The 16,785-nt window shown below is 44.9% G+C and overlaps 1 protein-coding gene across 1 annotated transcript in view; it reads left to right on the top strand.

Moving 5' to 3' along the window:
- The window catches only part of ATF7 (activating transcription factor 7), a 115,414-nt gene extending 100,081 nt beyond the window's left edge, over window positions 1-15,333 (top strand). Inside the window, exons 10-12 of the mRNA XM_003790435.3 lie at window positions 3,114-3,311; window positions 4,604-4,712; window positions 10,028-15,333. Of these exons, the coding sequence (XP_003790483.1) occupies window positions 3,114-3,311; window positions 4,604-4,712; window positions 10,028-10,245 (525 nt within the window). The 3' untranslated portion in view covers window positions 10,246-15,333. The remainder of the gene's footprint in view (window positions 1-3,113; window positions 3,312-4,603; window positions 4,713-10,027) is intronic.
- Window positions 15,334-16,785: the final 1,452 nt, after the last annotated feature.

The following is a 16,785-nucleotide window of genomic DNA, read 5'->3' as shown; positions in this document are numbered from 1 at the left end:
TGGCATCACAGCTCACAGCAACCTCCAACTCCTGGGCTCAAGTGACTCTTCTGCCTCTGCCTCCCAAGTAGCTGGGACCACAGGTGCCCACCACAACGCCTGGCTATTTTTTGGGGGGGAGGTTGCAGCCATCATTATTATTTGGCGGGCCCGGGCTGGATTCGAACTCACCACTTTAGGTGTATGTGGCTGGCGCCTTAGCCACTTGAGCCACAGGCGCCGAGCCCCAACTCCTGAGCTTAAGTGATCCACCCACCTTGGCTGCCCAGAGTGCTAGGATTATAGGTGTGAGCAACTGTGCCCGGCCTCCAATGATAATTTTGTCTTGTTTTTAGCACATTAGGTCTCACGCTGCCCCTCAGGCTAGAGTGCAGTGGCATGATCATAGATCACGGCAGTTTTAAACTCCTGGACTCAAGGGATCTTCCACCTCAGCCTTCCAAGTAGTTAGGACTATTGGCATATATGCCCACAACATGCCTAACTAGTCTCTATTTTTTAAAAAGAGGTAGAGTCTCACTCTTTTAAAAGGTCAAGAAATCTGGCTGGGGTTCTTGCTCTTGCTTGGGCTAGTCTCAAACTCCTGAGCTCATGCAATCCACCTGCCTCAGTGTCCCAGAGTGCTAGGATTACAGGTGTGAGCCACCACGCTGGTCTACCTTTCCACATTTGTACCAAGTTTGGGGCACTATTATAAAATAGGTTTGCTTTTTTTTTTTTTTTGAGACAGAGTCTCACCCTTGGTAGAGTGTTGTGGCATCACAGCTCATAGCAACCTCAAACTCTTGGGCTTAAGAGATTCTCTTGCCTCAGCCTCCCAAGTAGCTAGGACTACAGGCGCCCACCACAGTGCCCAGCTATTTTGTTGTCATTGTTGCTGTAGTTATCACTGTTGTTTGGCAGGCCTGGGGCTGGGTTTGAACCTGCCAGCCCCAGTGTATGTGGCTGGTGCCCCAACCGCTGAGCTACAGGAACCGAGCCTGGTTCACCTTTTCTGAATGCATACCAGCTAAGTAAAAGAGAAGATAGGCTCAGCACCCATAGCACAGTGGTTATGGCGCCAGCCACATACACCAAGGCTGGTGGGTTCTAACCCAGCCCGGGCCAGCTAAACAACAACAACTGCAACAAAAAAATAGCCAGGTGCTGTGGCAGGCACCTGTAGTCCCAGCTACTTGGGAGACTGAGGCAAGAGACTCTCTTAAGCCCAAAACTTAGAGGTTGCTGTGAGCCTCAACTCCACAGCACTCTACCAAGATGACATGGCACTCTACCGAGACCAACAAAACAAGACTCAGTCTCCCAAAAAAAAAAAGTGCTTAAGTGATGACTTTAGCTTGCAGTTTCAAAACAAGGCAGGTGGATCACTTGAGCTCAGGAGTTGGAGACCAGCCGGAGCAAAGGAAGACCCTGTCTCTACTAAAAATAGAAAAACTAGACAGGTATTGTTCTGTGCACCTATAGTCCTAGCTACTGAGGAGGCTGAGATAAGAGGATCACTTGGCTTGGTGCTTGTGGCTCAAGTGGCTAAAGCGCCAGTCACGTACACCTGAGGTGGTGGATTTGAATCCAGCCTGGGCCCGCCAAACAACAATGATGGCTGCAACCAAAAAATAGCTGGGCATTGTGGTGGGCGCCTGTGGTCCTAGCTACTTGGGAGGCAGAGGCAAGAGACTCACTTGAGCCCAGGAGTTGGAGGTTGCTGTGAGCTATGATGCCGCAGCACTCTACCCAGGGGGACAGCTTGAGGCTCTGTCTCAAAAAAAAAAAAAAAAAGGATCACTTGAGCCAGAGTTTGAGGTTGCTGTGAGCTATGATGCCACAGCACTATACCTAAGGTGACAGGGAAACTCTGACTCAGAAAATAAAAAAGAAAAATGGGTAGTCCTGTATTACCAATTTGTAAAGGAATTAAGCATTCTCTCTGTTTACAACAAAAGAGGGAAATTGCTAAGGATGATTAATAACTGCTAATAATTAAATTTTATCTTCACAGAAGCCCTTATTTCATGGGTAATGTAATGAATAAAAGCATTTTTTTCCTTTTCTGAAAACTTATAGCATGCAATTGTTTGTACATATTAGTGATCATCAAAATTTTTTTTTTTAGCCAGGACTGGGTTTGAACCCACCACTTCCGGCATATGGGGTTGGCGCCCTACTCCTTTGAGCCACAGGCACTGCCCAGATGATCAACCTTTTTTATTACATTCTCCCTAAAAGTTCCCCTGACACCCTCCCACATTTTGATTACCATGCATATAGGATTCCCTATTATTAAGCTACTAAAAGTGATCCTAGTTTAATTTTGTCTGTCTCAGAAATAATCGAGTTTCCACCTGAACTGTAGTTTGTTTAACTATGGGGCTAAAAGGCTCAGTATCTATAGCTCAAGTTGCTAAGGCACCAGCCACATGTACTAGAGCTGGCAGGTTCAAATTCAGCCCAGACCTGCCAAACAATACTGACAACTACAACCAAAAAATAGCCGGGTGTTGTGGTGGGCACTTGTAATCCCAGCTACTTGGGAGGCTGAGGCAAGAGAATCACATAATTCCAAGAGTTGGAGGTTGCTATGAGCTGTGATGCCATGGCACTCTACCCAGGGCGACAGCTTGAAACTCTTTCTCAAAAAAAAAACAAACAAACAAACTATGGGGCTAAGAAGAATGCAAGGACATGGGAGGCTGAATGATGAACTAACTGCAAAAAAGCAGCTTAGGGGCTCGGCGCCTGTGGCTCCAGTGGCTAAGGCACCAGCCACATAACACCTGAGCTGGTGGATTCGAATCCAGCCTGGGCCTGCCAAACAACAATGACAGCTGCAACCAAAAAATAGCCCGGCATTGTGGGGGGCACCTGTGATCCCAGCTACTTGAGAGGCTGAGGCGGGAGACTCGCTTGAGCCCAGGAGTTGGAGGTTGCTGTGAGCTGTGATGTCACAGCACTCTACCCAGGGGAATAGTTGGAGGCTGGGTCTTAAGAAAAAAAAAAAGCAGCTTAAGGACACAGTGATAAGACTTGCTGTGGTCCATCCCTTTACCAGACCTTCCTAATCTATTTAATGTCAGTTGTGATTTAGAAAGGAACTCCTCTTCCTCCCTGGTTAACAGGTCTCACCAGCCCAGCCCACCCCTAGTACTGGGGGCCGACGGCGGCGTACCGTGGACGAGGATCCAGATGAGCGACGGCAGCGCTTTCTGGAGCGCAATCGCGCTGCAGCCTCCCGCTGCCGCCAAAAACGGAAGCTATGGGTGTCTTCCCTAGAGAAGAAGGCAGAGGAACTCACGTCTCAGAACATTCAGCTGAGTGTGAGTGGGTCCTGAATGATTATGGTGATTGTTGAATCTGGAAAGTGGTATTGAATAAGAAAAAAATGGGACAATGTAATAGAAAATAGCAATTCTTTAATTAGGGCAGATACAGAAGTTAGAAAGACCCTCTTAATGGTCAGAGTTAAATCTCTTCCCTAGGGTTTGAGAAAGACATTCACCAACTACCCCCAAATCTTCTACTAGAATCAGTCATCCCTAAACCCATTTGGATAAAGGAAATTAGATTAAGCACTCCAGGGTACTTGTTTTAAATCATCAGTAGAATCTGTCTGGGGTCATGGAACACCCAAGGGAAATGTTTTTGCCCTAGATAATGCAGCTTACTAAAATAAGGAAAGCAAAGACTGCTGCAAGCACAAATAGAACGATGTTGGTTAATGCAGACATCCTCTTGAATGTTATTTTCCCTTCTGATTATTTATTAAAATATTTAGGTACAAAGGTAACATATGAATAGATTTCTATTATAATATGCACACAGAGATGGATAGAATGAAAACAAAGTTCCTTCTAAATCTCTTTCCCAGTCCCATTCTCTTCTCTGTATATAAATTGGGTGTGTACCTTCTAAACATATATGTATGTCTGAATATTTTTTATTTACAGTTTTTATGGAGGAGTTGGAGGGATTGTGTGTTTGTTTTAACATAAATTGGTTAACTGTAGTTCCTAAAGATCTAACCATGGATATGGGGGATCTACCACTTTCTTTTTAATAGTTGTATTTAGTAGTATATTCTGTAATGTGGTTACATCATAAGGTATGGATATTGACATTGTTCTAATTTTTTGTTAAACAGCAGTGCTACAGTGAACATTGCATGCACATGAGTAGTTATGTTAAATAGATCGCTAGAAGTAGATTCTCTTGGTCAAATAGCATATGTATTATTGATTTGGGTATAATAATTTATCCAAAATAGGAGTAATTTTTTTTATTATAAATCCCTACTTGTCAGTATAACCCTGTCCTTGAATTCATGACTTTTCTGGCCCTGAGCTGTCTAAAGCCTTGTTGGAAAACAAAAAAAGTTTTGTCCCAATTTGGGGCGGAAAACCTAGGCAACATTCTGTCCTCACTTTGTGGCTAGCCACTGGGGGAGAATAAGTTTTCTTTTTCTTTCTTTTTTTTTTTGCAGTTTTTTGACCGGGGCTGGGTTTGAACCCACCACCTCCAGCATATGGGGCCAGCGCCCTACTCCTTTGAGCCACAGGCACCACCTGAGAATGAATTTTCTTAATAACTGTTTTCTTCCCACCCTTCTCAGAATGAAGTCACATTACTACGCAATGAGGTGGCTCAGTTGAAACAGCTACTGTTAGCTCATAAAGACTGCCCAGTCACTGCACTACAGAAAAAGACTCAAGGCTATTTAGGTGAGTGACCCACAACCTAAGCAAAGTCAAATTGGTAAACTGCGTGTCCCGAGTGTCTCAACTGTTTGTAATATTGTAACCCCATCCCAAGTGCTCTGGGGGTTCCAGACTGATGAATGAGTAGCCCTTGAGGAGTAGCCAGTCCTACAAAAAAAAAAAAAAGGTGTTTTTGACAACAGTAGTTACCTTCATTATCTATTAGAGTTGAGAATGAAGGGTAGCAGCATTTATTGAGTACCTATTCACTCATGAAATATACCTTTATACATAAGAAAACTGCACAGATTAGGTGACACATAGCTAGTAAAGTGGTGGAGCTGAGACTTATATCCAGGTGTTTCTTATTCCAAAGACACTATTTGGGCCTAGAGAAGATATAAACAGCATTGGGATTTAGAATACAATTTTCTTTCTAATGATAGGATGATGTTTCAGTTTGTAAGCTATGAGCACACATGAAATGGTTCTAGAATGCAATGGCCAGCATAGTGCTCAGGACATGTGCAATTCTGAAGTGAAAATTGCTATGAATAATTTGCTATGGGCAATAAAGCTAATAAATGCTAGTTTTCCTTTGCAAATTAAGTAAATTCATAGAAATGCTGCCTATCAAGTTTTGATATATTGAATTATTTTTCCACTAACTGTCTTTATCATTTCAGAGATGTGTTCCTATAGGAAAAGAGTAATTGTATCACCAATTTAAAACATCTGTATTTAAATTTTAATTTTTACTTCAGGGTATATTCATTCATTTAGCAGATATTGATTATTCTGTGCCAGGCACTGTTTACATGCTGGGAATATAACAGGAAACCAAATAGATTAGATTAAATCCCTGCCCTTGAGGAGCTTATATTTTAGTAGGTGAAATAAACGATAAACAAGATAAATAGTTATAATACATGCTATGTTAGATAATCGTAAATGCTAGAAGAGAAAGTAAAACAGGGAAGGGTAATAGGAAATGTTGGCAGCAAGACTGAAATTTTAGATTAGGTGGCTTTTGAATAAAGATCTGAAGAAAATAAGGTAACTAGCTATGCATTTATATGGAAGAAAAGTACTGCAAGGAAGAGGATCAACAAATGCAAAGACACAGGAGGGAACATGCCTAGTATATTCCAGGAACATCAAGGAGCCTAGTGTGGCTGGAGGAGAGGGTTGGAGGGTAGATGGAGATAAAGTGGGGACAGTAATGGAGCATTTCACATAGGGTCTCATCAGTCATAGTGTGGACCCTTGCTTTTACTCTATATTGAGAGCCATTACAATAGGTTAATGAGGCTTTCATTACAGGGTTTTCCGCAGAGGAATGACTTGACTGATCTGACTTACATTTGAACAGGATTCCTCTATTAGAGATGTTGGCAGCACAAGGGCAGAAGCAGGCAGTCCACTTAGGAAGCTTTTGCGATTTTTTTTTTTTTTTTTTTTTGAGACAGGAGCCTCAAGCTATCCCCCTAGGTAGAGTGCCATGGCATCACGCTCACAGCAACCTCCAACTCCTGGGCTCAAGCGAGTCTCCTGCCTCTGCCTCCCAAGTAGCTGGGACTACAGGCGCCTGCCACAACGCCTGGCCATTTTTTGGTTGCAGCCATTGTTGTTGTTTGGCGGGCCCGGGCTGGGGATTCGAACCTGCCACCTTAGGTGTATGTGGCTGGCGCCTTAGCCGTTTGAGCCACAGGCGCTGAGCCAGGAAGCTTTTGCAATAATACAAGCAAAAAGGCTAGGCACAGTGGCTCATGCCTCTAATCCTAGCATTCATGGGAGGTTGAGATGGGGAGGATTGCTTGAAGCCAGGAGTTTGAGACCAGCCTGAGCAACAGCAAAACCCTGTCTCCACAAAAAATAGAAAAATTAGCTGAGTGTGATGGCACACGCCTCTATCTAGTCCCAGTTGATTGGGAGGCTGAGTGAGGCAGGAAAATTGCTAGAGCCCAGGAGTTTGAAGTTGCTGTGAACTATGATGCCACTGCATTCTAGCCCAGGGAACAGAAAGAGACTCTATCTCAAAAAATATATAATAGTAACATTAATAAAAGCAAGAAATGGTGGAGCCTTGAGCTGGGATGGTGGTCGTGAAAGTGGTAAGAAGAGGTTGAACTCAGGATTTACTTTTTTTTTTTTTTTTTTTGAGACAGAGCCTCAAGCTATCCCCCTGGGGAGAGTGCCGTGGCATTACAGCTCACAGCAACCTCCAACTCCTGGGCTCAAGCAAGTCTCCTGCCTTAGCCTCCCAAGTAGCTGGGACCACAGGCACCTGCCCCAACGCCAGGCTATTTTTTGGTTACAGCCGTCATTGTTGTTTTCGCAGGCCTGGGCTGGATTCAAACCCGCCACCTTAGGTGTATGTGGCTGGCGCCTTAGCCACTTGAGCCACAGGCACCAAGCCTCAGGATTTATTTTGAAACTAGAGTGACAGGGTTTGATAATAGCTGAGTGGGATGATATATGTGAAAAAAAGGAAGAATCAAACATTGCACATGAATTTTTGGCCAAAGTTTTAAGCAGCTCCGAATGGAGTTGTCATTAATTGAGATGGGCTAAGTGGAGAAGGAAATGGTCTGGGTGGTGTATCAGGACCTCAGCTTTGGACAAGCTATGTTTGTTTTTTGTTTTGTTTTGTTTTGAGATAGAGCCTCAAGCTGTCACCCTGGGTAGAATGCTGTGGCATCACAGCTCACAGCAACCTCCAACTCCTGGGCTTAAGTGATTGTCTTGCCTCAGCCTCCCAAGTAGCTGGGACTACAGGCACCGGCCACAATGCCCAACTATTTTTTGGTTGTAGTTGTCTTTGTTGTTCGGCAGGCCTGGGCTGGATTTGAACCCACCAGCTCTGTTGTACGTGGCAGGCACCGAGCCTGTTTGTTTTTTTTGTTTGTTTTTTTGTTTGTTTGTTTGTTTGTTAAGCTATGTTTAAGAAGCCTATTAGGCTTACAGTGGAGGTATCAAGCAGATGGCTGGTTTTATGGGTTTGCATTTCAGAGGAAAGGCTGAAGGTAAAACTTTGGGAGTCAATAGTTTTTTGTTTTTTTTTTTAAAGAGACAGAGTCTTGCTTTGTCACCCTCGGTAGAGTGCTGTGCTGTCACAGCTCACAGCAACCTCCAGCTCTTAGGCTTAGATGATTCTCTTGCCTCAGCCTCCCAAGTTGCTGGTACTACAGGCACCACCACAATGCTGGGCTATTTTTTGCTGCAGTTTGGCCAGGGCAGGGTTTGAACCCATCACCCTTGGTATATGGGTCTGGTGCCCTACTTACTCACTGAGCCACAGGCGCCGCCCCATATAGTTAGTTTTTAAAGCCTTTAAACTACTAGATTAAATCCCCAAGGGCAAGAGATTAGATAGAAAAAGAGAAGTCCCAGGACTGAGCTCCAAAGGAATGAGAAAGAACCCACAAGAGAGTGAGACTGAGCAGCCAAGAAAAGCAGCCTAAATAGCTAACTGCAGTGCTCTGTAAATCAGCTGTTTCAGGCTCGGAGCCTGTGGCTCAAGTGGCTTAGGCACCAGCCACATACACCTGAGCTGGTGGGTTTTTATCCAGTGCGGGCAGCCAAACAACAATGACAACTGCAATCAGGAAATAGCCGGGCATTGTGGCAGGTGCCTGTAGTCCCAGCTACTTGGGAGGCAGAGGCAAGAGAATTGATTGAGCCCAGGAGTTGGAGGTTGCTTTGAGCTGTGATGCCACTGCACTCTACCCAGGGTGACAGCTTGAGGCTCTGTCTCAAGAAAAAAAAAAAAAATCAACTGTTTCAAATTCTGTTGATGGGCAGTGGAGAGTAGGGACTGATATGGACAGTATGTAGTCTGTGTACTGTAAGTTTTCCATCTAGTTCCTACAAGAATTCTGACCTACAGTCAATCCGTTAAACTATTATTTGTTATAGCAAAGACGTATTTAGTCCTGCCGTGTGGTATAGATGTTGTGGTAAGTACTGGACACAGGACAAATTGAGACAGCTGGGTGAAGTGGCTCATGCCTGTAATCTGGGAGGCCGAGACGGGGGATTGCTTGTGCTCAGGAGTTCAAGACCAGCCTGAGCAAGAGTAAGACCCCATCTCTAGGGCGGCACCTGTGGCTCAGTGAGTAGGGTGCCAGCCCCATGTACTGAGGGTGGTGGGTTCAAACCCAGCCCCAGCCAAAAAAAAAAAAAAAAAAACTAGGTTAATTTTGCCCTAGTTCTTGCTTCCCATTTCCTACCTTGCCTATTTATGACATAGTAGCCAGGATTCTTGGGAGCTTTCCCTAAGAAAAGAATGGGACTCACAGGGTCATGTACCCATGAGTGAGCTAAGGACAAGCTATCCCAGTCAAGCAGCCCCTGTTTGGGGCAGCTTTCTGAGAAAGGAGTTCCCATGTTACTCTTTGGCATCTGTGCCTGGTACATGGGTAATGCTCAGCAAATATCTGATGAATGAGTACTGCAAAACACAAAGGATGAAACTGTTTTCTGAGGATAACAAAGATGGTGTCACAGAGGAAGCAATATTTAAATCCTGAAGAAGACTCAAGCATTTATCAAAAGGTCAAAAATGCAACCAATGAATGGAGTTGCCCTTATTCCATCTCCCTCTGTTTAAGCAGCTGTAGAAGCTATCTGATGTTTAATAAAAGGCCTTGACTGAGGAGCAACATGAAGTCACCTTTGCATGCAACTTGGATATCTGTGTTTAGTAGTAAAATGTTATTGTCACTTTAACTGGTATAGCTCATAATGTTTTAAATCATTAATGCCTAGCTAATTAATAGCTAATTAAAGCTATTTAATAGCTAATTAAAGTCTAACACACTTCTTTGTAGTTTTATGTGTTAATTGAACTTTGGCCAAGGACTGGTCATTTATAACAACATTTGATTTTAAGCTAGATATTTGTCAAATTTACCTGTGGCACAACTATATGCTAAAAGAACATTAAAAACAGTAGAATGATTTCATTCCTCTGGGAATTGATCAGAGAGGATAGCTAAAAAGAGTTTAATCATCTCTAAAGGCATGAATAAGAGGTAAAGTGTTTCATATAGGGGTAAGGAACTGTGCAGAGACCGAGAACCCAGGCAATGTAACTAACATGTTGAGGATTTACTTTATTGGGATAAATAGGTTAATTTTGCCCTAGTTCTTGCTTCCCATTTCCTACCTAGCCTATTTATGATGTAGTAGCCAGGATTCCTGGGAGCTTTCCCTAAGAAAAGATGGTTTCATTTTCCTTTGAACTCCTTTAGATTTATGGCAGAAAGTAGTCCTGCCTGTTTCTCCATTCTGTTTTCTAACCACTTGCTCTTGTTCTTTGCCCTCTTTCCTGGCAGAAAGCCCCAAGGAAAGCTCAGAGCCAACGGGTTCTCCAGCCCCTGTGATTCAGCACAGCTCAGCAACAGTCCCAAGCAATGGCCTCAGTGTTCGCTCTGCAGCTGAAGCTGTAGCCACTTCGGTCCTCACTCAGATGGCCAGCCAAAGGACAGAAGTGACCATGCCAATACAGTCGCATGTGATCATGACCCCACAGTCCCAGTCTGCGGGCAGATGATGCCTCCCCTGGTGGAGAGGTCCCCAGCCAGAGCTCGCCCACCTAAGAGCCAAGAGAGATGTCATCTTATCCCCTCCCTTCTGCCTCGGACATGGCAATATGGGGGGAGGGGTGAAATTGTGTGTTGTGAGTAATGGACGTGTGTGGGGCTTTTCAGTCACGTGGTCATGTATGTTTGACATCTGTACTGCGGGCCTCCAAGCCCTAGAGTCTCATACATCATCCCCCAAGGGTGGGGCTTCTGATGTACCCACAGCCAAAGGCCTTTTCAGATGGTCCGAACAATCACCCTACCCCACGCACACGTATCTCTTTTTAACACTAACCCTTGCACTTCTAGGTTTGGGGTTTCTCATTTCCCTCTCCTCCTACTAAACCATGGCTGTTACCTTCTTGTTTCTTACCAGCATGCCACTTCCTGCCAGATAGAGGGAGGCTAGATTGATGGCGCATCGCCTACTGACCCACCCCAGCCACCCACGGACTCAGGACTTTGTCTTCCAGTAGCTGCTTGTTTGTCCCCTTTTCTCCTTCCTAAATTCTAGTTCAGACATTCACTTATGATGAATGTAAGTTTACCTTTGATGTACGAAGTAGTGGTATTTTCCAGCTTCTTTATAAGCTTAATTCCTTTCCCCTACCTGCCACCCAAAAAACAAGCAAAAAGAAATAACAAAACCCCCAGAGTTCTAATTCTTCTTCATCTATTTCCAGAGCTATTTGAGTACCTCATTTTGTCTCTTTACCCAGTTTAGTGGTGGGGTCTTTCCTCATCTTGTGGCCTTATTATTAGAGATTTCTTGGTGGGGAAAAAGGAAAGAACCTAGATCTGATTGATTTCCTTGCCTCCTCTCCATTCTCCTCAGTTCTAATCATCAGGCTAGACAGGACCAGTGTACTTTAAAGTTTGTTCCATTATATCATAAAGTGGCCAAAGCATACATATTGTCATCTCTGGTCATCTTTTCTCTCTGCTCTTGCCTCTTCCTCTTCATTGCCCTGCCCACATTACTGCCTCTGTCTCTCTCCTGTAACTAGTTCAGATGCAGCCCTCCTGGAAGCTGTAACATAGGGGACTATTAAGTTCCCTTGCTCTACCCCATCTCTCTGCCTCACACATCTGTCTTCTTTTCTGAGCTGGGATCTTGAATTCACAAGACCCCATCACCATCTGGACTACGTTCTTTCTCTTTCCCCAGGTTTCTAGTCTAGCCACTGGCTGTAGAGCTTCCTCAACTTATTTCTACCCTCTGCCCAGTAAGTGCAATGTTTCTCCGTAGAATAAGCTCCAGGATTCCAGAGCATCAGAGCCAAGGTCCTGAGTGGATGAAAGGAGGAAGGGGAGAGGTCAGGGGTAGTACTGATCTTGGCAGAGGAGTCCAGAGTCTGGCCTGCCTAGGAAATTGGTGACTATTGCTCTCAACTATTCTTACTTTGAAGCATTGGATTGTAGAGGGAGAAATTCATCCCTCTTGTCCCTCTTCCTTCCCCATTAGGATGTCTCATCTTCCCTTGGCTCTGAACTATGCAGTAACTACCATGGCCATAGGAAGCAATCCAAAGCCAGAGGCCTGTGGATAGATAGGTCAGCTTTAATAGTACTTCAGTGTGAAACTCTTCCAATTGTCCCAGAGCCACCTTCTACCATCTGCCCAAGCCTAGAATGTCCTTTTCTCTCTCTCTCCTACATCTGTCTATACATACAAAGTAACTGCCAAGTCTTTGCTTATTTTGTCTTCCAAAATGCTCTAAGCTGTAAGATTCCCATTCCTTAGAGTGATAGACTGAACCAGGGGACATGTTTTACATTTTTTAAATTTCCCCTCATGCTTTTCAGAGCCAGTGCTGAGCAAGCCATACCTAGTGAAGTCAAAGGTGAGAGAGAAAACAAGGTACCCAACAGGAACAGCTCTGAGGTGACTCAGACTAACAAATGTTATGCAGGTTCTCACCTCCAGGGTCTTCACTTTGAAAATTCACAGCCATAACTTGTGCTCAGGACCTTGCCTTTAGATGCTGCTCCCTGGAATTTTCACTCACTTTAGATTTTTATTTCATATTTTGTTATCTTGATTTCCCACTAGCAACCTTGCCCTAAGGCTTGACTGAGTTTATCGCTCCTAAGGAGCTTTCATAAGACCCTTGACTCTTTTTCTTCCCCCTTCCATCAAGTGTTTTTAAAGTTTAAGAATCAATTTGTCACTGCCTCCATACCCTGCCAATCTATCCATGCCATGTGTTAGGTGACTAATTTTTTTTTTAGTCACACCTGTGGCTTGAGTGACTAATTTACATAGAGAGTCTTTTTAGTTTCTTAGCCTCCATGTCAAATTCTCTGAGTCCTTAATTCATTAGTGGGAAGTTGGTATAGGGGACCTAAATGAGGACCACTGCCAGAACTATAGTAGCGAATCAGCACTGAAATGAGGACGAGGCAGGACAGAACTCCCCCCCCCCCCCCCGCCAGGCAGCTCTTGATTTGGTCCTCAGTCTGACTAAGAAGGCAGAGCATTTGCTTACTCTGAAGCTTGTCTTATAGTCAGGGGAAGTGTCTCTAACCTTGTGATTGCTGCCAGCCATGTGGTCACTCTCTCCCGATCTCTGTCTTTCAGGCTCTTCTAGACCACACAACACAAAGGGTATCACTGAGCCCTTTCTAATTTAGAGACTGTGGCCTCTTTAGAGGACACTTTTAGAAAGGAGCTGAGGGGATGAGGGTCTTGGATTACCTTGAGTGAGTGCAGGTCTCAGGTTTCCCACCCACTGCACAGACACAGCTAGCTACTGGGTGCCCAGAGCCATAGAGAAAGGAGTCAGAACCACGTCTTCTGTCTGAACACTTTCTGCCTCATTCCCTTAAAAGAAACCTGGCTTAAAGTTGAAAAGTCTGAGAAAGCCTCCCATACTACTAGAGAGGGTAGCAAAAGCCATACCTCCTTTACTTGCTCTTCCCCTGTGGGTTGTACTCCCCAGATCTAGCTTCAAAGCTTCAACCTCCAGTCCTCACGTTGGCCCTGAGCACTAGACTATGTAATGCAGGTAGTGGTTAAGCAGGAGCTGGGCCAATTGACCCTTACCTTGCTGCCTTCCCTAGCCATACTGTTCTTCTCAGCTCCTTTCCTCACACTTGATTGTAGCCAAAACGCTGAGAAGAAATTCACCTACTTGCTTGCTGTTTTTTTTTTTCTAAACAGTCCTAAACTAGAAGTAGACAGCTCCTTTCTTGATTCACTGCCCTCCAGCAGCACCCATCCTAGTAGATGGGGTGCTTAACCATAACCAGGCCCTGTATACATCCTGAACCACCAAGCATACACCCACAAATTCCTCCTCTAGTTTCCCAGGCTCCCCTCTGCCACACTGAGAGGCTCCTCGAAGGTGCTAGCCCCTAGGTCAGCTCTCCTTACCCACATCCCCCTTCGTTTTAATCTTCCCTCCCATCCCCAAATCATTATTTTCCATTAATACTGTACATTGTATACATAGGAAGGAAATGCATTATTTCTTTTTTTAATTTCATAACCAGTCTGTTTGGGTTCCAGTCCTCTGAGCTATGTCACATATACTTTTGTTGATACGCTCTTCCTGCTCTTTTTAGACTTATGTTTGACAGGTGTAGAGGGGGTGCAACAGAATTGGACTGGTGAGACTCCTAAGGCAGATTAGAGGACCCTCTCAGCCCCAGTACAGCTCTGACTGGCTCTGGTTGGCCCTGCCTCCCTCTCGTGGTGTAGAACTGATTTCTGTCTGCACACATGCTTGTGCACACAGGTGTAAATTTCCACCCACCCACCCCAGGATGGTAACCCAGCAGGAATGAGCTTAGGCGGCTGCTAGCAAACATTCCCACTCCCTGTACCAGTTGAATTGTCTTCTCTTTGGGATAAAGTCCTACCCCAGAATGAGAAAAGACTGGGGAGAATAGGGCAGGTGAAAGCAGCTTAGGTCCTTGATAGATTCAGGTTTGTATCATAGCTACTAGAGTTTATTTTAATTTTTAATGGAGGGCTAGTGGCACAGAGATCTCTCAGTAGCATTAGCTACTATGAGTAAGGTCTGTAGCTGTGAGAAGTGGCTATGAGCACTAGCTTCATTGACTTTACCTTAGGGCAGTAGTTCTCAGAATATGATCCAGGACCAGCAATATCAACATCACTGTCATCTGGGAGCTTGTTAGAAATTCACATTCTTGGTCTCCATCCCAGAGCTGTTGAGTCAGAAGTTCTGGGGACAGGTTTTAGTAAGCACTCCAGGTGATTCTAATGCACAGGAAAGTTTGGGAACCATTGCCTTGGGGGTCAAGCTAGGAAATTCTTACAGGGTGTTGAGGATATTTTAAATACCTTCCTCTGCCTTAGCACTAACGTTTTTCTATTTCTTCCAGTCCCTCCCTCCTTTCCCCTTAAAACAACCACCACATCACTGATCTCAAAATCTAGATTTGTCTTTCTTCTAGTCTTAACCCCTAAAACCTATCCCTATGCTGGAATGGACAGGAGTTATCCCATATTCTCTTACAGACTGATCACTCCACATTCTTTGTTACATTCAGGGCCAGCTGGAGCCTTAGCTGTCCCATGCCTCCCATACACACACACCTTTCAGGCAGGGAGGAGATGAGCCCCAGCCCATTAGTTGAGGCTGCCGCATCCTGACACAGTATCTATTGAAAAGAAAGCAGTGTGTATCTATGATTATATCTCTGTTTATCTATATATTTTTGACATGTAGCAACACCTCTCCATCTTATCAAGGAACTTGTCTCTGGGTCTGGTCTCTCCAGGCCCTGGTGGTGGCCTTTGACAGGTAGGAGGATGCAGTGCTACAGGCTATTTTGTTACAAAACCATCTTATCCCTTTTCCCTCCACCCAATTCAGCATGATTCCTGTGAGCAGGCTCTCACAATCTCCCGGGACGGGGCTGAGGCAGGGGCTTCGCTCTATTCTCCCTAACCGTCCCTTCTTCCTTCCCCTTTGCTACTTAGCAGTTATCCCTCCAGCCATGCCTTTACCTTCCCTCCCTTGCCCGGGCATATATTGTGCCTTATTTATGCTGCAAATATAACATTAAACTATCAAGAGAACCACTGTTATGTCTGATGCTTCACTGCTCTGATGTACAAGTCCCATTGTCCACTCTCCTGGGAACTCATTGGGCTTTCATGTCTGTTATCTTCCTTACTCTCTCACTTTTTTAAGACAGAAGGAATGCAGATTCTTGTCCCTACTTTTTAATACAGGGGGAGATGGCCTATAGAAAGTGGATGATTTCTGTAAATTACAAAGCATGACAGAAGGCATGGGAATCAGAGCTCAATCTGTGACTGCCTTGGAGACAAGGGCCCTTGGCATCACGAGAGCACTCACCAGAGAATGAAAGAAACAGCAGATACTTCTAAGTTTTCCCAATAGGAGAGAAATGATTTTAAAAGCTTTGTGTAGGCTCGGCACCTGTGGCTTAGGTGGCTAAGGCACCAGCCACATACACCTAAAGTGGTGGGTTCGACTCCAGCCCAGGCCCACCAAACAACAATGACGGCTGCAACCAAAAAATAGCTGGTCATTGTGGCGGGTGCCTGTGGTCCTAGCCTCCTTGGGAGGCTGAGGCAGGAGACTCACTTGAGCCCAGGAGTTGGAGGTTGCTGTGAGCTGTGATGCCACGGCACTCTACCCAAGGGGATAGCTTGAGGCTCTGTCTCAAAAAATAAAAAAATAAAAGCTTTGTGAAGCTGGTGTTTGGTAGATAAGTGACACACATAGGGAGCCTGAGCTTCCTTAGGAGAAGTGAAAGGCAGTGGTGACCTTCATTGTGTTGTGGTCAGGAGCACATGGGAGCCTAAAGAAAGATAAGAAAGGACAGTGTAGAAACCTACTACCAAAGCCAAGATTGAGAGGTCTGGGAGGTGAGAATGCACTCTAAAGGCAAGGCAGCTTACAGTCTAGAGGAATTAACCCATTCCAACTTGTAACCAAAGGAGAGTCCTGTCACCTCCATTCTGAGCATAAGAAGCCAGTTAGACCAGCCCTTTTCTGAATGTAGCCTTAGCTCAGATCCACTTGTAATTGGTGATCAGAGAAATACTAAGAGGAGAAGCAGCAGGGTGGTGAAGACTCAATGCTTACCATATACCTGGATGGAATAGAAGAATGGATAAAAAGAACAGTGGCTTCATTCTACTGATGATGAGCTAAGGGTTAGGTAAAACACAAAATAAAGTGTAAGAGACACAATTAAAATTGAGTTCTGTCTGTCCCAAAGCCACTCTTCAATGCCCCCCCCCCATTCTCACAACCTTGCTCTGTGCCCGTTAGGTAGGAACTGACAAGGAGCACGGTGGGATATAGGTGCCATGTCCTGCAGAACCATCTACCTATGGACTTGATATTCCCTTTGAAGAAGCAGTTATTACTGGCTGGGCGCCTGTGGCTCAAGTGGCTAAGGCGCAAGCCACATACACCTAAGGTGGCGGGTTCAAATCCAGTCCGGGTCCGCCAAACAACAATGATGGCTGCAACCAAAGAAAAAAAAAAAAAGCCAGG

This window comes from Otolemur garnettii, unplaced genomic scaffold (assembly GCF_000181295.1).
Source record: "Otolemur garnettii isolate 467f Iridium unplaced genomic scaffold, OtoGar3 scaffold00043, whole genome shotgun sequence".
Lineage (NCBI taxonomy): Eukaryota > Metazoa > Chordata > Mammalia > Primates > Galagidae > Otolemur > Otolemur garnettii.
Note: the sequence above shows the minus strand (reverse complement) of the source record. Positions and strands in the feature narration are given on the sequence as shown.